Source organism: Polyodon spathula, chromosome 7, assembly GCF_017654505.1.
Source record: "Polyodon spathula isolate WHYD16114869_AA chromosome 7, ASM1765450v1, whole genome shotgun sequence".
In the NCBI taxonomy this organism is placed as follows: Eukaryota; Metazoa; Chordata; class Actinopteri; order Acipenseriformes; family Polyodontidae; genus Polyodon; species Polyodon spathula.
This window is the reverse complement of record NC_054540.1, coordinates 279,448-304,017: the sequence shown is the minus strand read 5'-3', so window position 1 is coordinate 304,017 and position 24,570 is coordinate 279,448. Positions and strand designations below refer to the sequence as shown.

General features: G+C 52.2%; 1 protein-coding gene across 2 annotated transcripts in view; it reads right to left on the bottom strand.

Annotated features, from left to right (window-relative positions):
* The window catches only part of mapk11 (mitogen-activated protein kinase 11), a 38,543-nt gene that overhangs the window by 3,214 nt on the left and 10,759 nt on the right, over positions 1–24,570 (bottom strand). For both annotated transcript variants that reach the window (XM_041254043.1, XM_041254042.1), the window contains exons 5-11: positions 24,500–24,529; positions 16,792–16,839; positions 13,716–13,830; positions 13,427–13,498; positions 9,952–10,031; positions 8,587–8,665; positions 6,191–6,364 (exon numbers count right to left, since the gene is read on the bottom strand). In XM_041254043.1, the coding sequence (XP_041109977.1) occupies positions 6,191–6,364; positions 8,587–8,665; positions 9,952–10,031; positions 13,427–13,498; positions 13,716–13,830; positions 16,792–16,839; positions 24,500–24,529 (598 nt within the window). The remainder of the gene's footprint in view (positions 1–6,190; positions 6,365–8,586; positions 8,666–9,951; positions 10,032–13,426; positions 13,499–13,715; positions 13,831–16,791; positions 16,840–24,499; positions 24,530–24,570) is intronic.

Below are 24,570 nucleotides of genomic sequence, written 5' to 3'. Positions count from 1 at the left end.
GAGGGAGGGTACTGTTTAATATAGAGGGAGGGTACTGTTTAATATAGAGGGAGGGTACTGTTTAATATAGAGGGAGTGAGGGGGGTATTGTTTAGTATTAAATATTATGTGTGTGTGTTTTATATAAGAACATAAGAAAGTTTACAAACGAGAGGAGGCCATTCGGCCCATCTTGCTCGTTTGGTTGTTAGTAGCTTATTGATCCCAGAATCTCATCAAGCAGCTTCTTGAAGGATCCCAGGGTGTCAGCTTCAACAACATTACTGGGGAGTTGATTCCAGACCCTCACGATTCTCTGTGTAAAAAAGTGCCTCCTATTTTCTGTTCTGAATGCCCCTTTGTCTAATCTCCATTTGTGACCCCTGGTCTTTGTTTCTTTTTTCAGGTTGAAGTCCCTTGGGTTGACACTATCAATACCTTTTAGAATTTTGAATGCTTGAATTAGGTCACGGCGTAGTCTTCTTTGTTCAAGACTGAACAGATTCAATTCTTTTAGCCTGTCTGCATATGACATGCCTTTTAAGCCCGGAATAATTCTGGTCGCTCTTCTTTGCACTCTTTCTAGAGCAGCAATATCTTTTTTATAGCAAGGTGACCAGAACTGCACACAATATTCAAGATGAGGTCTTACTAGTGAATTGTACAGTTTTAACATTACTTCCCTTGATTTAAATTCAACACTTTTCACAATGTATCCGAGCATCTTGTTGGCCTTTTTTATAGCTTCCCCACATTGTCTAGATGAAGACATTTCTGAGTCAACAAAAACTCCTAGGTCTTTTTCATAGATTCCTTCTCCAATTTCAGTATCTCCCATATGATATTTATAATGTACATTTTTATTTCCTGCGTGCAGTAAATGTCATTTGCCATGTGTCTGCCCAGTTCTGAATCTTGTCTAGATCATTTTGAATGACCTTTGCTGCTGCAACAGTATTTGCCACTCCTCCTACTTTTGTGTCGTCTGCAAATTTAACAAGTTTGCTTACTATACCAGAATCTAAATCATTAATGTAGATTAGGAATAGCAGAGGACCTAATACTGATCCCTGTGGTACACCGCTGGTTACCACACTCCATTCTGAGGTTTTTCCTCTAATCAGTACTTTCTGTTTTCTACATGTTAACCACTCCCTAATCCATGTACATGTGTTTCTTTGAATCCCAACTGCGTTCAGTTTGAGAATTAATCTTTTGTGCGGGACTTTGTCAAAAGCTTTCTGGAAATCTAAATAAACCATGTCATATGCTTTGCAATTATCCATTATCGATGTTGCATCCTCAAAAAAATCAAGCAAGTTAGTTAGACACGATCTCCCTTTCCTAAAACCATGTTGACTGTCTCCCAGTACCCTGTTACCATATAGGTAATTTTCCATTTTGGATCTTATTATAGTTTCCATAAGTTTGCATATAATAGAAGTCAGGCTTACTGGTCTGTAGTTACCTGGTTCAGTTTTGTTTCCCTTTTTGTGGATCGGTATTACGTTTGCAATTTTCCAGTCTGTCGGTACCACCCCTGTGTCAAGAGACTGCTGCATGATCTTGGTTAGCGGTTTGTAAATTACTTCTTTCATTTCTTTGAGTACTACTGGGAGGATCTCATCCGGCCCAGGGGATTTGTTTATTTTAAGAGCTCCTAGTCCCTTTAACACTTCTGCCTCGGTTATGCTAAAGTTATTTAAAACTGGATAGGAACTGGATGACATGTGGGGCATGTTGTCAGTATCTTCCTTTGTAAAAACTTGTGAAAAGTAATCATTTAATATATTTGCTTTTTTTTTTTCTTCATCTGTGATTTTGCCATTTGTATTTTAGACATTTAACCTCCTCTTTTTTGGATGTTCTCTTGCTGTTATAATATTGGAAAATCTTTTTGGAATTGGTTTTAGCCCCCTTTTCTTTGTCTTTATATACTTTAGTCGGCTATGCCATGTATGTGCTTTGATAACACAATTATTTCTATAGTCATTGAATTGAAATTGAATAGAGAGGAGAGGGGTTTTCCAGGCACAGTCACTGGCAGTGAACCGGGCAGGTATTATTTAAGAGAAGCTAATCTGCTATTAGCGTCTTCAATGTGGGATCTCTCAGTTTGAGAGTGAGGTTCAAATTTACATAAGCAGTTCCATGCAATACAGGGCTGGCTGTCAGGTTAGCAGTGGAGGCAGCTGAGAGATATAAAGCTGGCTGTGTTTCCACACACACGTCTTTCAGGTTAGCAGTGGAGGGGAGCTGAGAGATATAAAGCTGGCTGTGTTTCCACACACACGTCTTTCAGGTTAGCAGTGGAGGGAGCTGAGAGATATAAAGCTGGCTGTGTTTCCACACACACGTCTTTCAGGTTAGCAGTGGAGGGAGCTGAGAGATATAAAGCTGGCTGTGTTTCCACACACACGTCTTTCAGGTTAGCAGTGGAGGGAGCTGAGAGATATAAAGCTGGCTGTGTTTCCACACACACGTCTTTCAGGTTAGCAGTGGAGGGAGCTGAGAGATATAAAGCTGGCTGTGTTTCCACACACACGTCTTTCAGGTTAGCAGTGGAGGGAGCTGAGAGATATAAAACTGGCTGTGTTTCCACACACACGTCTTTCAGGTTAGCAGTGGAGGGGAGCTGAGAGATATAAAGCTGGCTGTGTTTCCACACACACGTCTTTCAGGTTAGCAGTGGAGGGAGCTGAGAGATATAAAGCTGGCTGTGTTTCCACACACACGTCTTTCAGGTTAGCAGTGGAGGGAGCTGAGAGGGCTGTGTTTCCACACACACGTCTTTCAGGTTAGCAGTGGAGGGAGCTGAGAGATATAAAGCTGGCTGTGTTTCCACACACACGTCTTTCAGGTTAGCAGTGGAGGGAGCTGAGAGATATAAAGCTGGCTGTGTTTCCACACACACGTCTTTCAGGTTAGCAGTGGAGGGAGCTGAGAGATATAAAGCTGGCTGTGTTTCCACACACACGTCTTTCAGGTTAGCAGTGGAGGGAGCTGAGAGATATAAAGCTGGCTGTGTTTCCACACACACGTCTTTCAGGTTAGCAGTGGAGGGAGCTGAGAGATATAAAGCTGGCTGTGTTTCCACACACACGTCTTTCAGGTTAGCAGTGGAGGGAGCTGAGAGATATAAAGCTGGCTGTGTTTCCACACACACGTCTTTCAGGTTAGCAGTGGAGGGAGCTGAGAGATATAAAGCTGGCTGTGTTTCCACACACACGTCTTTCAGGTTAGCAGTGGAGGGAGCTGAGAGATATAAAGCTGGCTGTGTTTCCACACACACGTCTTTCAGGTTAGCAGTGGAGGCAGCTGAGAGATATAAAACTGGCTGTGTTTCCACACACACGTCTTCCAGGTTAGCAGTGGAGGGAGCTGAGAGATATAAAACTGGCTGTGTTTCCACACACACGTCTTCCAGGTTAGCAGTGGAGGGAGCTGAGAGATATAAAGCTGGCTGTGTTTCCACACACACGTCTTTCAGGTTAGCAGTGGAGGGGAGCTGAGAGATATAAAGCTGGCTGTGTTTCCACACACACGTCTTTCAGGTTAGCAGTGGAGGGGAGCTGAGAGATATAAAGACACACACGTCTTTCAGGTTAGCAGTGGAGGGAGCTGAGAGATATAAAACTGGCTGTGTTTCCAAGCAGTGGAGGGAGCTGAGAGATATAAAGCTGGCTGTGTTTCCACACACACGTCTTTCAGGTTAGCAGTGGAGGGAGCTGAGAGATATAAAGCTGGCTGTGTTTCCACACACACGTCTTTCAGGTTAGCAGTGGAGGGGAGCTGAGAGATATAAAGCTGGCTGTGTTTCCACACACACGTCTTTCAGGTTAGCAGTGGAGGGGAGCTGAGAGATATAAAGCTGGCTGTGTTTCCACACACACGTCTTTCAGGTTAGCAGTGGAGGGAGCTGAGAGATATAAAGCTGGCTGTGTTTCCACACACACGTCTGAGCAGAGGGAGCTGAGAGATATAAAGCTGGCTGTGTTTCCACACACACGTCTTTCAGGTTAGCAGTGGAGGGAGCTGAGAGATATAAAGCTGGCTGTGTTTCCACACACACGTCTTTCAGGTTAGCAGTGGAGGGAGCTGAGAGATATAAAGCTGGCTGTGTTTCCACACACACGTCTTTCAGGTTAGCAGTGGAGGGAGCTGAGAGATATAAAGCTGGCTGTGTTTCCACACACACGTCTTTCAGGTTAGCAGTGGAGGGAGCTGAGAGATATAAAGCTGGCTGTGTTTCCACACACACGTCTTTCAGGTTAGCAGTGGAGGGAGCTGTGTTAGCAGTGGAGGGAGCTGAGAGATATAAAGCTGGCTGTGTTTCCACACACACGTCTTTCAGGTTAGCAGTGGAGGGAGCTGAGAGATATAAAGCTGGCTGTGTTTCCACACACACGTCTTTCAGGTTAGCAGTGGAGGGAGCTGAGAGATATAAAGCTGGCTGTGTTTCCACACACACGTCTTTCAGGTTAGCAGTGGAGGGAGCTGAGAGATATAAAGCTGGCTGTGTTTCCACACACACGTCTTTCAGGTTAGCAGTGGAGGGAGCTGAGAGATATAAAGCTGGCTGTGTTTCCACACACACGTCTTTCAGGTTAGCAGTGGAGGGGAGCTGAGAGATATAAAGCTGGCTGTGTTTCCACACACACGTCTTTCAGGTTAGCAGTGGAGGCAGCTGAGAGATATAAAGCTGGCTGTGTTTCCACACACACGTCTTTCAGGTTAGCAGTGGAGGGAGCTGAGAGATATAAAGCTGGCTGTGTTTCCACACACACGTCTTTCAGGTTAGCAGTGGAGGGGAGCTGAGAGATATAAAGCTGGCTGTGTTTCCACACACACGTCTTTCAGCTCTTTGGGTTTCTGCTGTACAGTGTGGCACACAAACGCAACCTCCTCCCGATAGTGACACACCTGTGAACCCGCCACACCCATCACCACGGCAACCGGAACCTCACAGCCATCACCACAGCAACCAGGGGAGGTGCAGGGCTGGGCAGGGAGGCCTGCAGAGCTGCTCTGAATTTTAGCAGAAGCCTGGTTAGACACAAGATGCACCATCCTCTCAGCAGGCTGGCATGAGAATCAATTTCTCCAAAATTCAAGTGTCCATTATTGAATGGTTACTGACAATCGTACTACTGGCAATGACAGCCACATTGCAGATGCACAATCACTCACATTTTCTTATGTTTCTGACAGCCCCCCAAAGTTATAAATGACTGGCACAGACTTCTGCTGCCTGTACAGACATCCTGGCGTGAGTTGCATGAGATCCAGGTTGTCTAGCTACAGTGGTGAGAGCACAGAGCTGCAGGGTGGAGGAGCTGAAGGGTCAAGCGAGCGACTAACCCAGAGCACAGAGCTGCAGGGTGGAGGAGCTGCAGGGTGCAACTAACCCCGAGCACAGAGCTGCAGGGTGGAGGAGCTGACAGGGTCAAGCGAGCGACTAACCCAGAGCACATAGCTGCAGGGTGCAACTAACCCAGAGCACAGAGCTGCAGGGTGGAGGAGCTGCAGGGTGCGACTAACCCCGAGCACAGAGCTGCAGGGTGGAGGAGCTGACAGGGTCAAGCGAGCGACTAACCCAGAGCACAGAGCTGCAGGGTGGAGGAGCTGACAGGGTCAAGCGAGCGACTAACCCAGAGCACAGAGCTGCAGGGTGGAGGAGCTGCAGGGTGCAACTAACCCAGAGCACAGAGCTGCAGGGTGCTGGAGATGACAGGGTCAAGCGAGTGACTAACCCACAGCGCAGAGCTGCAGGGTGCTGGAGATGACAGGGTCAAGCAAGCGACTAACCCAGAGCACAGAGCTGCAGGGTGGAGGAGATGACAGGGTGTGACTAACCCAGAACACAGAGCTGCAGGGTGCTGGAGATAACAGGGTCAAGCGAGCGACTAACCTAGAGCACAGAGCTGCAGGGTGCTGGAGATGACAGGGTCAAGCGAGTGACTAACCCAGAGCACAGAGCTGCAGGGTGGAGGAGCTGCAGGGTGCGACTAACCCAGAGCACAGAATAACAAAATGATTTAAGTCCAGGAAGTGTTGTGCAGTTAAAGGAGAAATGAGCTAGTTTTCATCAGAGCAATGTGAAGGCCCCGTTCAGGGGGTGATGAGCAGGCTGGTTATAGCTGATAGGAAATCAGACCCTTTGCAAAACCAGCACCAGCTTAAGGGCACACGTGAAATTTTTCTCCCTCACCTTTCCACTCCTCCAGGGTGCGCTCCTTGCTCTCCAAGGTCTCGTCGTAGGGCTCTGCCTCGGGCTCGTCATCGGGGTCGTGATACTGAGAGAAGTACGGATGCGAGAGCGCCTCGGCAGCCGCCACGCGCCCGTCACAGTCCAGAACCAGCATACGCTTCAGCAAGTCTACAGCTAAACACAGAGAATCAGATACACGCACACAGTCCAGAACCAGCACATGCTTCAGCAAGTCTACAGCTAAACACAGAGAATCGGATACACGCACACAGTCCAGAACCAGCACACGCTTCAGCAAGTCTACAGCTAAACACAGAGAATCGGATACACGCACACAGTCCAGAACCAGCACACGCTTCAGCAAGTCTACAGCTAAACACAGAGAATCGGATACACGCACACAGTCCAGAACCAGCACACGCTTCAGCAAGTCTACAGCTAAACACAGAGAATCGGATACACGCACACAGTCCAGAACCAGCACACGCTTCAGCAAGTCTACAGCTAAACACAGAGAATCGGATACACGCACACAGTCCAGAACCAGCACACGCTTCAGCAAGTCTACAGCTAAACACAGAGAATCGGATACACGCACACAGTCCAGAACCAGCACACGCTTCAGCAAGTCTACAGCTAAACACAGAGAATCGGATACACGCACACAGTCCAGAACCAGCACACGCTTCAGCAAGTCTACAGCTAAACACAGAGAATCGGATACACGCACACAGTCCAGAACCAGCACACGCTTCAGCAAGTCTACAGCTAAACACAGAGAATCGGATACACGCACACAGTCCAGAACCAGCACACGCTTCAGCAAGTCTACAGCTAAACACAGAGAATCGGATACACGCACACAGTCCAGAACCAGCACACGCTTCAGCAAGTCTACAGCTAAACACAGAGAATCGGATACACGCACACAGTCCAGAACCAGCACACGCTTCAGCAAGTCTACAGCTAAACACAGAGAATCGGATACACGCACACAGTCCAGAACCAGCACACGCTTCAGCAAGTCTACAGCTAAACACAGAGAATCGGATACACGCACACAGTCCAGAACCAGCACACGCTTCAGCAAGTCTACAGCTAAACACAGAGAATCGGATACACGCACACAGTCCAGAACCAGCACACGCTTCAGCAAGTCTACAGCTAAACACAGAGAATCGGATACACGCACACAGTCCAGAACCAGCACACGCTTCAGCAAGTCTACAGCTAAACACAGAGAATCGGATACACGCACACAGTCCAGAACCAGCACACGCTTCAGCAAGTCTACAGCTAAACACAGAGAATCGGATACACGCACACAGTCCAGAACCAGCACACGCTTCAGCAAGTCTACAGCTAAACACAGAGAATCGGATACACGCACACAGTCCAGAACCAGCACACGCTTCAGCAAGTCTACAGCTAAACACAGAGAATCGGATACACGCACACAGTCCAGAACCAGCACACGCTTCAGCAAGTCTACAGCTAAACACAGAGAATCGGATACACGCACACAGTCCAGAACCAGCACACGCTTCAGCAAGTCTACAGCTAAACACAGAGAATCGGATACACGCACACAGTCCAGAACCAGCACACGCTTCAGCAAGTCTACAGCTAAACACAGAGAATCGGATACACGCACACAGTCCAGAACCAGCACACGCTTCAGCAAGTCTACAGCTAAACACAGAGAATCGGATACACGCACACAGTCCAGAACCAGCACACGCTTCAGCAAGTCTACAGCTAAACACAGAGAATCGGATACACGCACACAGTCCAGAACCAGCACACGCTTCAGCAAGTCTACAGCTAAACACAGAGAATCGGATACACGCACACAGTCCAGAACCAGCACACGCTTCAGCAAGTCTACAGCTAAACACAGAGAATCGGATACACGCACACAGTCCAGAACCAGCACACGCTTCAGCAAGTCTACAGCTAAACACAGAGAATCGGATACACGCACACAGTCCAGAACCAGCACACGCTTCAGCAAGTCTACAGCTAAACACAGAGAATCGGATACACGCACACAGTCCAGAACCAGCACACGCTTCAGCAAGTCTACAGCTAAACACAGAGAATCGGATACACGCACACAGTCCAGAACCAGCACACGCTTCAGCAAGTCTACAGCTAAACACAGAGAATCGGATACACGCACACAGTCCAGAACCAGCACACGCTTCAGCAAGTCTACAGCTAAACACAGAGAATCAGATACACACACACACACACACACACACACAGGAACCTAATTAGATACCACACACTCACACACACACACACACTAGACAAAAGAGAGAAACATTAACACAGAACCTCAGAAACAAGCCCCAAACAAGCCTCCAGCACCACCCACCACCCCAGCCTCTTACCCAGAGGGTTGGCTCCCCTAAACATCTCCTCCAGGTCCTGCTGGGGCATGTAGGGCAGCGACTCGATGTACTTCCTGGCCTGCAGAGAGAGAGGCAGGAGAACTGCTGTCAGGGGGGCTTCTGGACAGAGCAGCTGGGCCAGACAACCCAGACAACCCCAGGCAACCCCAGACAAACCAGACAACCCCAGACAACCCCAGACAACCCCAGACAAACCCAAAAAACCAGACAACCCCTCTCGCAGCACAGCCTCCCCTCTCTGATCCCAATCATACCTGGGAGGGGAGGGGAGTGTGCTGCAAGAGGGGGTACTGCTGGAGTGCTGATGGGGGCTGATGGCGTACTGATGGGAGATGGGTGGCGAGTGGCAAGGTGCTGGGAGACAGGTTCAGGGTGCTGGGAGATGGGTGCAGGATGCTGGGAGACGTGTGCAGGGTGCTGGGAGACGGGTGCTGGGCGACGGGTGCAGGGTGCTGGGAGACGCGTGCAGGGCGCTGGGAGAAGCGTGCAGGGCGCTGGGAGACGCATGCTGGGAGGCAGGGTGCAGGGTGCTGGGAGACGGGCGCAGGGAGACGGGTGCAGGGTGTTGGGAGACGCATGCTGGGAGACGGGTGCAGGGTGCTGGGAGGCAGGGTGCTGGGAGACGGGTGCTGGGAGACGGGTGCAGGGTGCTGGGAGACACGTGCTGGGAGACGGGTGCAGGGTGCTGGGAGACGGCTGCAGGGTGCTGGGAGGCAGGGTGCTGGGAGACGGGTGCAGGGTGCTGGGAGACGGCTGCAGGGTGCTGGGAGACGGCTGCAGGGTGCTGGGAGGCAGGGTGCTGGAAGACGGGTGCAGGGTGCTGGGAGACGGCTGCAGGGTGCTGGGAGACGCATGCTGGGAGGCAGGGTGCAGGGTGCTGGGAGATGGGCGCAGGGAGACGGGTGCAGGGTGTTGGGAGACGCATGCTGGGAGACGGGTGCAGGGTGCTGGGAGGCAGGGTGCTGGGAGACGGCTGCAGGGTGCTGGGAGACGGCTGCAGGGTGCTGGGAGACGCGTGCAGGGCGCTGGGAGAAGCGTGCAGGGCGCTGGGAGACGCATGCTGGGAGGCAGGGTGCAGGGTGCTGGGAGATGGGCGCAGGGAGACGGGTGCAGGGTGTTGGGAGACGCATGCTGGGAGACGGGTGCAGGGTGCTGGGAGGCGGGTGCTGGGAGGCAGGGTGCAGGGTGCTGGGAGACGCGTGCTGGGAGACGGCTGCAGGGTGCTGGGAGACGGCTGCAGGGTGCTGGGAGACGGCTGCAGGGTGCTGGGAGACGGCTGCAGGGTGCTCAGACGTGCTTGTTTAGTGTTTGATGAAAGGTAGAAGCAGCAGCAGCTCGACTCACATGTTCAGAGGAGATTTTCTTCAGCAGCTCTGGACTCGGCGTCCCCACCACCTCCATTATCCTCTTCAACTGGTCGATGTCTGCAGAGGGGAGGAGTCAAGGAGCCCCCAGACACACTCTGCACTCTCCAGCTCAGGAGATGATTTTATAAATCCTACAGGGTCAAGCACGTCCACTCACTGTGTGGAGCTCACGGTGCACTTTCAAAAGAAATTACGTGCAGAATAAACTCCAGGAAACAGTTCAAAAGAGCACATAGGAGACCTGCACAGTGAATGGAAGTGAATGACAGGTCAGACTTGTTCATACACTAGAACCAGCTAATGAACACTGAAGCACTCCACTCTCAGCACTGTGCCCCTGAGCAGTGAGGCAGACAGTGTGGAGTGTGAGACAGATAGTGTGGGGGACAGTAAGAGAGAGTGTGAGACAGACAGTGTGGGGAACAGTAAGAGAGTGTGTGCGGGACAACGAGAGAGACAGTGTGGGGGACAAAGAGAGAGACAGTGTGGAGACAGTTAGAGAGATAAAGAGACAGTACGGAGACAGAGACAGTGAGCGAGAGACAGTGTGAGAGAGATGGGACAGAAGGATACAGTGAGAGAGACAATGAGAGAGACGGGGTGGAAGGACACAGTGAGAGAGACAGTGTGAGAAAGACGGGGTGGAAGGATACAGTGAGAGAGAGACGGGGTGGAAGGATACCGTGAGAGAGACGGGGTGGAAGGATACAGTGAGAGAGACGGGGTGGAAGGATACAGTGAGAGAGAGACAGTGTGAGAGAGACGGGGTGGAAGGATACAGTGAGAGAGATGGGGTGGAAGGATACTGTGAGAGAGACAGTGTGAGAGAGACGGACGGAAGGACACAGTGAGAGAGACAGTGTGAGAGAGACGGGCGGAAGGATACAGTGAGAGAGACAGTGTGAGAGAGACGGGGTGGAAGGATACAGTGAGAGAGACAGTGTGAGAGAGACGGGGTGGAAGGATACAGTGAGAGAGACAGTGTGAGAGAGACGGGGTGGAAGGATACAGTGAGAGAGACAGTGTGAGAGAGACGGGGTGGAAGGATACAGTGAGAGAGACAGTGTGAGAGAGACGGGCGGAAGGACACAGTGAGAGAGACAGTGTGAGAGAGACGGGCGGAAGGACACAGTGAGAGAGACAGTGTGAGAGAGACGGGGTGGAAGGACACAGTGAGAGAGACAGTGTGAGAGAGACGGGCGGAAGGATACAGTGAGAGAGACGGGGTGGAAGGACACAGTGAGAGAGACAGTGTGAGAGAGACGGGTGGAAGGATACAGTGAGAGAGACGGGGTGGAAGGATACAGTGAGAGAGACAGTGTGAGAGAGACGGACGGAAGGACACAGTGAGAGAGACAGTGTGAGAGAGACGGGCGGAAGGATACAGTGAGAGAGACAGTGTGAAAGAGACGGGCGGAAGGATACCGTGAGAGAGACAGTGTGAGAGAGACGGGTGGAAGGATACAGTGGGGTGGAAGGATACAGTGAGAGAGACAGTGTGAGAGAGACGGTGAGAGGAAGGATACAGTGAGAGAGACAGTGTGAAAGAGACGGGCGGAAGGATACAGTGAGAGAGACGGGGTGGAAGGATACAGTGAGAGAGACAGTGTGAGAGAGACGGGGTGGAAGGATACAGTGAGAGAGACAGTGTGAGAGAGACGGGCGGAAGGATACAGTGAGAGAGACAGTGTGAAAGAGACGGGCGGAAGGATACCGTGAGAGAGACAGTGTGAGAGAGACGGGGTGGAAGGATACAGTGAGAGAGACGGGGTGGAAGGATACAGTGAGAGAGACAGTGTGAGAGAGACGGGGTGGAAGGATACAGTGAGAGAGACAGTGTGAGAAAGACGGGGTGGAAGGATACAGTGAGAGAGACAGTGTGAGAGAGACGGGGTGGAAGGATACAGTGAGAGAGACGGGGTGGAAGGATGTGAGAGAGACGGGGTGGAAGGATACAGTGAGAGAGACAGTGTGAAAGAGACGGGCGGAAGGATACAGTGAGAGAGACAGTGTGAAAGAGACGGGCGGAAGGATACAGTGAGAGAGACAGTGTGAGAGAGACGACGGGGATACAGTGAGAGAGACAGTGTGACGGGGTGGAAGGATACAGTGAGAGAGACAGTGTGAGAGAGACGGGCGGAAGGATACAGTGAGAGAGACGGGGTGGAAGGATACAGTGAGAGAGACAGTGTGAGAGAGACGGGGTGGAAGGATACAGTGAGAGAGACAGTGTGAGAGAGACGGGGTGGAAGGATACAGTGAGAGAGACGGGGTGGAGTGTGAGAGAGACGGGGTGGAAGGATACAGTGAGAGAGACGGGGTGGAAGGATACAGTGAGAGAGACAGTGTGAGAGAGACGGGCGGAAGGATACAGTGAGAGAGACAGTGTGAAAGAGACGGGGTGGAAGGATACAGTGAGAGAGACAGTGTGAGAGAGACGGGGTGGAAGGATACAGTGAGAGAGACAGTGTGAGAGAGACGGGGTGGAAGGATACAGTGAGAGAGACGAGTGTGAGAGAGACGGGTGAGAGAGACGGGGTGGAAGGATACAGTGAGAGAGACGGGGTGGAAGGATACAGTGAGAGAGACAGTGTGAGAGAGACGGGGTGGAAGGATACAGTGAGAGAGACAGTGTGAGAGAGACGGGCGGAAGGATACAGTGAGAGAGACAGTGTGAGAGAGACGGGGTGGAAGGATACAGTGAGAGAGACAGTGTGAGAGAGACGGGCGGAAGGATACAGTGAGAGAGACAGTGTGAAAGAGACGGGCGGAAGGATACAGTGAGAGAGACAGTGTGAAAGAGACGGGCGGAAGGATACAGTGAGAGAGACAGTGTGAGAGAGACGGGCGGAAGGATACAGTGAGAGAGACGGGGTGGAAGGATACAGTGGAAGGATACAGTGTGAGAGACAGTGTGAGAGAGACGGGGTGGAAGGATACAGTGAGAGAGAGACAGTGTGAGAGAGACGGGGTGGAAGGATACAGTGAGAGAGACAGTGTGAGAGAGACAGTGAGACAGAGTGTGAGAGAGACGGGGTGGAAGGAAGTGAGAGACAGTGTGAGAGAGACGGGGTGGAAGGATACAGTGAGAGAGAGTGTGAGAGAGACGGGGTGGAAGGATACAGTGAGAGAGACGGGGTGTACAGAGAGAGACGGGGTGGAAGGATACAGTGAGAGAGACAGTGTGAGAGTGAGAGAGACAGTGGAGAGAGACGGGGTGGAGGATACAGTGAGAGAGACAGTGTGAGAGAGACGGGGTGGAAGGATACAGTGAGAGAGAGACGGGGTGGAAGGATACAGTGAGAGAGACAGTGTGAGAGAGACGGGGTGGAAGGATACAGTGAGAGAGACAGTGTGAGAGAGACGGGGTGGAAGGATACAGTGAGAGAGAGACGGGGTGGAAGGATACAGTGAGAGAGAGACAGTGTGAGAGAGACAGGGTGGAAGGATACAGTCATTTCCTGGAAACAGTGCCTTCCCCTTCAGCAGCTCTGCCATGATGCAGCCCACAGACCAGATATCCACTGGGAAAGGAAGGGTTAACATCAGATTCTCTGCAGCCACAACAGCAGCACTGAGCAGCCTCAGAGAGAACAACACTGCCATCTAGTGCCATTCTGAAGAATGACAGCCTATCCAAAATATCCCTCATGCATTTCTCAACAAACTTAAAAAGAACTGATTAAAATCACACGTTCAAATCAAAAGGAGGTGAGGGGAGAGCTGTGTCTGCGTCTCTACCGGTCTGGTTATAGTGCATCCAGTTGAGCATGATCTCCGGGGCTCGGTACCATCGCGTCGCTACGTAGCCCGTCATCTCGTCGTCTGTCTGCCGTGCCAGGCCGAAGTCAAGGATCTGTGGAGAGGAGAGAGCAGTGAGACCTGGACCAGGACCCCTGAAGAGATCACAACGCAGAACCTGCAGACTGAGCACAGTGCTGTGGAAACACACAGTACAAACACAAACCACAGGGATCACAATGCAGAACCTGCAGACTGAGCACAGTGCTGTGGAAACACACAGTACAAACACAAACCACAGGGATCACAATGCAGAACCTGCAGACTGAGCACAGTGCTGTGGAAACACACAGTACAAACACAAACCACAGGGATCACAATGCAGAACCTGCAGACTGAGCACAGTGCTGTGGAAACACACAGACAAACACAAATCACAGGGATCACAATGCAGAACCTACAGACTGAGCACAGTGCTGTGGAAACACACAGTACAAACACAAACCACAGGGATCACAATGCAGAACCTGCAGACTGAGCACAGTGCTGTGGAAACACACAGTACAAACACAAACCACAGGGATCACAATGCAGAACCTGCAGACTGAGCACAGTGCTGTGGAAACACACAGTACAAACACAAACCACAGGGATCACAACGCAGAACCTGCAGACTGAGCACAGTGCTGTGGAAACACACAGTACAAACACAAACCACAGGGATCACAACGCAGAACCTGCAGACTGAGCACAGTGCTGTGGAAACACACAGTACAAACACAAACCACAGGGATCACAATGCAGAACCTGCAGACTGAGCACAGTGCTGTGGAAACACACAGTACAAACACAAACCACAGGGATCACAATGCAGAACCTGCAGACTGAGCACAGTGCTGTGGAAACACACAGTACAAACACAAACCACAGGGATCACAATGCAGAACCTGCAGACTGAGCACAGTGCTGTGGAAACACACAGTACAAACACAAACCACAGGGATCACAATGCAGAACCTGCAGACTGAGCACAGTGCTGTGGAAACACACAGTACAAACACAAACCACAGGGATCACAATGAACAGACTGAGCCTGCAAACACACAGTACAAATACAAACCACAGGGATCACAATGAGACTGAGCACAGTGCTGTGGAAACACACAGTACAAACACAAACCACAGGGATCACAATGCAGAACCTGCAGACTGAGCACAGTGCTGTGGAAACACACAGTACAAACACAAACCACAGGGATCACAATGCAGAACCTGCAGACTGAGCACAGTGCTGTGGAAACACACAGACAAACACAAATCACAGGGATCACAATGCAGAACCTACAGACTGAGCACAGTGCTGTGGAAACACACAGTACAAATACAAACCACAGGGATCACAATGCAGAACCTGCAGACTGAGCACAGTGCTGTGGAAACACACAGTACAAACACAAACCACAGGGATCACAATGCAGAACCTGCAGACTGAGCACAGTGCTGTGGAAACACACAGTACAAACACAAACCACAGGGATCACAATGCAGAACCTGCAGACTGAGCACAGTGCTGTGGAAACACACAGTACAAATACAAACCACAGGGATCACAATGCAGAACCTGCAGACTGAGCACAGTGCTGTGGAAACACACAGTACAAACACAAACCACAGGGATCACAATGCAGAACCTGCAGACTGAGCACAGTGCTGTGGAAACACACAGTACAAACACAAATCACAGGGATCACAATGCAGAACCTGCAGACTGAGCACAGTGCTGTGCTGCACCAGTCTGGAAACACACAGTACAAACACAACTCCTCCCCTGAACCTGGCTACAGGTCACTAACATGGCTTTGACACATCACTGAGCTGGACCTTACACATGGTGCCTGGTATACCGACTGTTGCCCACAGCTTTGAGGGATTTAAGGTACAAAGATTCCACTGATACGAGCGGCTGAAGCTTCAGAAAACAAAGTCATGTGGCAACCACACACATTTATCAAATATTAGAAAGAAAAACACTCTCAACTTGATCAGAGGAAGCCACTGAGCCCATATAAACATGTATTCAAAATACTAAGGAATGAAACTCCTGTGTGTGTGTGTGTGTGTGTGTGTGTGTGTGCGTGACAGTATGTGTCTGTGTGTATGCTAGTGTCTGTTTTAGTGTGTGTGTGTCTGAGTCTGTGTGAGCCAGTGTCTGTGCGTCTGTGTCAGTGTGTATGCGTGTGCCTGTGTATGTGTGTGTGTGTGAGCCAGTGTATGTGGTCCCTGCCTCTGTGTACGCGTGTGTAATTGACTCTGTGAGTGTGTTTCTGTGTGTGCTACCTGTCTCTGTGTATCAGTGTGTGAGTGTCTGTGTGTGTGTCTCACACGGAGACACAATGCGCACACATGTAACACACCATCCGACACTCACACAAAGTGTGGACACACACGATGGGGGTGAGTGTGCACATAGTCACACACTACACACATCGTGGATGACACACCTCCGTGTAATTGTGTGTGTGTGCGCATGTGTCTGTGTGTGTGTGTGGTGTGTGTGAGTGTGTGTGGTCCCTGTCTCTGTGAGTGTGTGTGGTTCCTGTCTCTGTGAGTGTGTGTGGTCCCTGTCTCTGTGAGTGTGTGTGGTCCCTGTCTCTGTGAGTGTGTGTGGTCCCTGTCTCTGTGTGTGTGTGTGTGTGTGTGTGTGTGTGGTCCCTGTCTCTGTGATGTGTGTGTGGTCCCTGTCTCTGTGAGTGTGTGTGTGGTCCCTGTCTCTGTGAGTGTGTGTGGTCCCTGTCTCTGTGAGTGTGTGTGGTCCCTGTCTCTGTGAGTGTGTGTGTGGTCCCTGTCTCTGTGAGTGTGTGTGTGGTCCCTGTCTCTGTGAGTGTGTGTGTGGTCCCTGTCTCTGTGAGTGTGTGTGTGGTCCCTGTCTCTGTGAGTGTGTGTGGTCCCTGTCTCTGTGAGTGTGTGTGGTCCCTGTCTCTGTGAGTGTGTGTGTGGTCCCTGTCTCTGTGAGTGTGTGTGGTCCCTGTCTCTGTGTGCATGTGCGTGTGAAATTGCATGAAACATAAAGACCCACCCGGAGCTCGCAGTCTTCATTCACAGCCACATTGCTGGGCTTCAGGTCCTGGAGGAACAAACAGAATGAGCAAAGCCAGCATAATCCCACCCTGTAGCATCCCCTCTGAACTGAGAACTGCATAATCACAGTTATGGATATATAATGGAGCGACTGGAGCAGCAGTACAGCACCGCACAGCGATCTCTATCAGCAAATGAAGCTACTTTAAATGAGCTGTCAAACTACAGCACAGCTACCCCAACCCCTATAACACAGCCACCCCAACCCCTATAACACAGCCACAGCTACCCCCAACCCCTATAATACAGCCACAGCCACCCCCTACCCCTACAACCACAGCCACCCCAACCCCTATAACACAGCCACAGCCACCCCAACCCCTATAACACAGCCACAGCCCCCCAACCCCTATAACACAGCCACAGCCACCCCAACCCCTATAACACAGCCACAGCCACAGTGGTCGGTGGGGTCCCGGAGATATGTTCAGCCACCCCAACCCCTATAACACAGCCACCCCAACCCCTATAACACACCCCAACCCCTATAACACAGCCACCCCAACCCCTATAACACAGCCACCCCCCCCAACCCCTATAACACAGCCACCCCCAACCCCTAACCCACATAACACAGCCACCCCCAACCCCTATAACACAGCCACCCCTATAACACAGCCACAGCCACCCCAACCCCTATAACACAGCCACACCCCTATAACACAGCCACAGCCCCCCAACCCCTATAACACAGCCACCCCCAACCCCTATAACACAGCCACAGCCACCCCAACCCCTATAACACAGCCACAGCTACCCCAACCCCTATAACACAGCCACCCCCAACCCCTATAACACAGCCACAGCTACCCCAACCCCTATAACACAGCCACAGCCACCCCAACCCCTATAACACAGCCACAGCCCCCCAACCCCTATAACACAGCCACAGCCCCCCAACCCCTATAACACAGCCACAGCCACCCCAACCCCTATAACACAGCCACTACCCCAACCCCTATAACACAGCCACAGCTACCCCCAACCCCTATAACACAGCCACAGCCACCCCCAACCCCTATAACACAGCCACCCCCAACCCCTATAACACAGCCACAGCCCCCCAACCCCTATAACACAGCCACAGCCACCCCAACCCCTATAACACAGCCACAGCTACCCCAACCCCTATAACACAGCCACAGCCACCCCAACCCCTATAACACAGCCACCCCCAACCCCTATAACACAGCCACCCCCAACCCCTATAACACAGCCACAGCCACCCCAACCCCTATAACACAGCCACCCCCAACCCCTAAAACACAGCCACAGCCCCCCAACCCCTATAACACAGCCACCCCAACCCCTATAACACAGCCACAGCTACCCCAACCCCTATAACACAGCCACCCCAAACCCCTATAACACAGCCACAGCTACCCCAACCCCTATAACACAGCCACCCCAACCCCTATAACACAGCCACAGCCACCCCCAACCCCTATAACACAGCCAGCCCCCCAACCCCTATAACACAGCCACCCCCAACCCCTATAACACAGCCACCCCAATAACCCTATAACACAGCCACCCCCAACCCCTATAACACAGCCACAGCTACCCCCAACCCCTATAACACAGACACAGCCACCCCAACCCCTATAACACAGCCACCCCAACCCCTATAACACAGCCACAGCTACCCCAACCCCTATAACACAGCCACCCCCAACCCCTATAACACAGCCACAGCCACCCCAACCCCTATAACACAGCCACCCCTACCCCAAACCCACCCCAAACCCCTATAACACAGCCACAGCTACCCCCAACCCCTATAACACAGCCACAGCCACCCCCAACCCCTATGACACAGCCACAGCCCCAACCCCTATAACACAGCCACAGCCACCCCAACCCCTATAACACAGCCACCCCCAACCCCTAAAACACAGCCACAGCTACCCCAACCCCTATAACACAGCCACAGCCACCCCAACCCCTATAACACAGCCACAGCCACCCCAACCCCTATAACACAGCCACAGCCCCCCAACCCCTATAACACAGCCACCCCAACCCCTATAACACAGCCACAGCTACCCCAACCCCTATAACACAGCCACCCCCCAACCCCTATAACACAGCCACAGCTACCCCAACCCCTATAACACAGCCACAGCCACCCCAACCCCTATAACACAGCCACCCCCCCAACCCCTATAACACAGCCACAGCCCCCCAACCCCTATAACACAGCCACAGCTACCCCAACCCCTATAACACAGCCACCCCAACCCCTATAACACAGCCACAGCTACCCCAACCCCTATAACACAGCCACAGCTACCCCAACCCCTATAACACAGCCACAGCCCCCCAACCCCTATAACACAGCCACAGCTACCCCAACCCCTATAACACAGCCACAGCTACCCCCAACCCCTATAACACAGCCACAGCTAACCCCAACCCCTCAACCCAACCCCGTATAACACAGCAACCAACCACTATAACAAAGCTACCCCAACCCCTATAACACAGCCAACCCACCCCTATAAACACAGCCACAGCACCCCAACCCCTATAACACAGCCACAGCTACCCCAAACCCATACACAGCCACAGTACAGTCACAACCCTATAACACAGCCACAGCTACCCAAACCCATATAAACAGCCACAGTACCCCAACCCCTATAACACAGCACAGGGAATACCCCAACCCCTATAACAGCCACAGCTAACCCAAAGGACCCGCTATAACACGGGGCCACAGCTACCCAAACCCCTAACACCACAGCTACCCCAACCCTATAACACAGCCACCAGCCAACCCCAACCCTTGGGGCCACAGCATATAACACAGCCACCCCAACCCCTATAACACAGCCACAGCTACCCCAACCCCTATAACACAGCCACCCCAACCCCTATAACACAGCCACCCACCCCAACCCCTATAACACAGCCACAGCCACCCCAACCCCTATAACACAGCCACAGCTACCCCAACCCCTATAACACAGCCACAGCTACCCCAACCCCTATAACACAGCCACAGCTACCCCAACCCCTATAACACAGCCACAGCTACCCCAACCCCTATAACACAGCCACAGCTACCCCAACCCCTATAACACAGCCACAGCCCAACCCCTATAACACAGCCACAGCTACCCCCAACCCCTATAACACAGCCACAGCCACCCCAACCCCTATAACACAGCCACAGCTACCCCAACCCCTATAACACAGCTACCCCCAACCCCTATAACACAGCCACAGCTACCCCAACCCCTATAACACAGCCACCCCCAACCCCGAAAACACAGCCACAGCTACCCCAACCCCTATAACACAGCCACCCCCAACCCCTATAACACAGCCACAGCTACCCCAACCCCTATAACACAGCCACCCCCAACCCCTATAACACAGCCACAGCCACCCCAACCCCTATAACACAGCCACCCCCAACCCCTATAACACAGCCACAGCTACCCCAACCCCTATAACACAGCCACCCCCAACCCCCCTAACACACAGCCACAGCCCCCCAACCCCTATAACACAGCCACCCCCAACCCCTATAACACAGCCACAGCTACCCCAACCCCTATAACACAGCCACAGCCCCCCAACCCCTATAACACAGCCACAGCCACCCCAACCCCTATAACACAGCCACAGCTACCCCAACCCCTATAACACAGCCACCCCCCAACCCCTATAACACAGCCACAGCTACCCCAACCCCTATAACACAGCCACCCCCAACCCCTATAACACAGCCACAGCTACCCCAACCCCTATAACACAGCCACCCCCAACCCCTATAACACAGGCACAGCCACCCCAACCCATATAACACAGCCACCCCAACCCCTATAACACAGCCACAGCTACACCAACCCCAATAACACAGCCACAGCTACCCCAACACCTATAACACAGCCACAGCTAACCCCAGCCCCTATAACACAGCCACAGCCACCCCAACCCCTATAACACAGCCACAGCTACCCCAACCCCTATAACACAGCCACAGCCACCCCAACCCCTATAACACAGCCACCCCAACCCCTATAACACAGCCACAGCCACCCCAACCCCTATAACACAGCCACAGCTACCCCAACGCCTATAACACAGCCACAGCTACGCCAACCCCTATAACAGCCACAGCTACCCCAAACCCTAAAACACAGCCACAGTTACGCCAACCCCAATAACACAGCCACAGCCACCCCAACACCTATAACACAGCCACAGCTAACCCCAACCCCTATAACACAGCCACCCCAACCCCTAACAAAGCCACAGCTACCCGCAACCCCTATAATGGCAATGTGGGGAAGCTATAAAAAAGGCTAACAAGATACTCGGATACATTGTGAAAAGTGTTGAATTTAAATCAAGGGAAGTAATGTTAAAACTGTACAATGCACTAGTAAGACCTCATCTTGAATATTGTGTGCAGTTCTGGTCACCTCGCTATAAAAAAGATATTGCTGCTCTAGAAAGAGTGCAAAGAAGAGCGACCAGAATTATTCCGGGCTTAAAAGGCATGTCATATGCAGACAGGCTAAAAGAATTGAATCTGTTCAGTCTTGAACAAAGAAGACTACGTGGCGACCTAATTCAAGCATTCAAAATTCTAAAAGGTATTGACAGTGTCGACGCAAGGGACTTTTTCAGCCTGAAAAAAGAAACAAGGACCAGGGGTCACAAATGGAGTTTAGAAAAAGGGGCATTCAGAACAGAAAATAGGAGACACTTTTTTACACAGAGAATTGTGAGGGTCTGGAATCAACTCCCCAGTAATGTTGTTGAAGCTGACACCCTGGGATCCTTCAAGAAGCTGCTTGATGAGATTTTGGGATCAATAAGCTACTAACAACCAAACGAGCAAGATGGGCCGAATGGCCTCCTCTCGTTTGTAAACTTTCTTATGTTCTTATGTTCTTATGTTCTAACACAGCCACCCCCAACCCCTATAACACAGCCACAGCTACGCCAACCCCTATAACACAGCCACCCCAACCCATATAACACAGCCAAACCCAACCCCTATAACACAACCACAGCTACCCCCAACCCCTATAACACAGCCATAGCTACCCCAACCCCTATAACACAGCCACAGCCCCCCAACCCCTATAACACAGCCACAGCTACCCCAACCCCTATAACACAGCCACAGCTACCCCCAACCCCTATAACACAGCCATAGCTACCCCAACCCCTATAACACAGCCACCCACCCCCAACCCCTATAACACAGCCACAGCCACCCCAACCCCTATAACACAGCCACAGCCACCCCAACCCCTATAACACAGCCACCCCCAACCCCTATAACACAAGCACAGCCACCCCAACCCCTATAACACAGCCACCTACCCCAACCCCTATAACACAGCCACAGCCACCCCAACCCCTATAACACAGCCACCCCCAACCCCTATAACACAGCCACAGCCACCCCAACCCCTATAACACAGCCACTACCCCAACCCCTATAACACAGCCACAGCCGCCCCAACCCCTATAACACAGCCACCCCCAACCCCTATAACACAGCCACAGCTACCCCAACCCCTATAACACAGCCACCCCCCAACCCCTATAACACAGCCACAGCTACCCCAACCCCTATAACACAGCCACAGCCACCCCAACCCCTATAACACAGCCACAGCTACCCCAACCCCTATAACACAGCCACAGCTACCCCAACCCCTATAACACAGCCACAGCTACCCCAACCCCTATAACACAGCCACAGCTACCCCAACCCCTATAACACAGCCACCCCCAACCCCTATAACACAGCCACAGCTACCCCCAACCCCTATAACACAGCCACAGCTACCCCAACCCCTATAACACAGCCACAGCTACCCCAACCCCTATAACACAGCCACCCCCCAACCCCTATAACACAGCCACAGCTACCCCAACCCCTATAACACAGCCACAGCTACCCCAACCCCTATAACACAGCCACCCCCCCAACCCCTATAACACAGCCACAGCTACCCCAACCCCACAGCTACCCCAACCCCTATAACACAGCTACCCCAACCCCTATAACACAGCCACAGCTACCCCAACCCCTATAACACAGCCACAGCTACCCCCAACCCATATAACACAGCCACAGCTACCCCAACCCCTATAACACAGCCACAGCTACCCCAACCCCTATAACACAGCCACAGCTACCCCAACCCCTATAACACAGCCACAGCCCCCAACCCCTATAACACAGCCACAGCTACCCCAACCCCTATAACACAGCCACAGCCCCCAACCCCTATAACACAGCCACCCCCCAACCCCTATAACACAGCCACAGCTACCCCAACCCATATAACACAGCCACCCCCCCAACCCCTATAACACAGCCACAGCCCCCCAACCCCTATAACACAGCTACCCCAACCCCTATAACACAGCCACCCCCAACCCCTATAACACAGCCACAGCTACCCCAACCCCTATAACACAGCCACAGCTACCCCAACCCCTATAACACAGCCACAGCTACCCCAACCCCTATAACACAGCCACAGCTACCCCAACCCCTATAACACAGCCACAGCTACCCCAACCCCTATAACACAGCCACAGCTACCCCAACCCCTATAACACAGCCACAGCCCCCAACCCCTATAACACAGCCACAGCTACCCCAACCCCTATAACACAGCCACAGCTACCCCAACCCCTATAACACAGCCACAGCTACCCCAACCCCTATAACACAGCCACAGCTAACCCCTATAACACAGCCACAGCCCCCAACCCCTATAACACAGCCACAGCCACCCCCAACCCCTATAACACAGCCACAGCTACCCCAACCCCTATAACACAGCCACAGCCACCCCAACCCCTATAACACAGCCACCCCCCCAACCCCTATAACACAGCCACAGCCACCCCAACCCCTATAACACAGCCACAGCCACCCCAACCCCTATAACACAGCCACCCCAACCCCTATAACACAGCCACAGCTACCCCAACCCCTATAACACAGCCACAGCTACCCCAACCCCTATAACACAGCCACAGCCACCCCAACCCCTATAACACAGCCACCCCCAACCCCTATAACACAGCCACAGCCACCCCAACCCCTATAACACAGCCACCCCCAACCCCTATAACACAGCCACAGCCACCCCCAACCCCTATAACACAGCCACAGCTACCCCCAACCCCTATAACACAGCCACAGCCACCCCCAACCCCTATAACACAGCCACAGCTACCCCCAACCCCTATAACACAGCCACAGCCCCCCAACCCCTATAACACAGCCACAGCTACCCCAACCCCTATAACACAGCCACCCCAACCCCTATAACACAGCTACCCCTACCCCTATAACACAGCCACAGCTACCCCAACCCCTATAACACAGCCACAGCTACCCCCAACCCCTATAACACAGCCACAGTCACCCCCAACCCCTATGACACAGCCACCCCCAACCCCTATAACACAGCTACAGCTACGCCAACCCCTAGAACACAGCCACAGCCACCCCAACCCCTATAACACAGCCACAGCTACGCCAACCCCTATAACACAGCCACAGCTCAGGGAGTTCAATACACTACAGCACCCCCCTGTGGGGATTCAGTGTCGACACAAGCAACGAAAGCATGAAAGAAGAATTCACTCACTCTGTGAATCAGTCCGGCTGAATGGATGTACTGTGGAGAGAGGAGAGAGGAGAATGAAAGCAGGGGTCGGG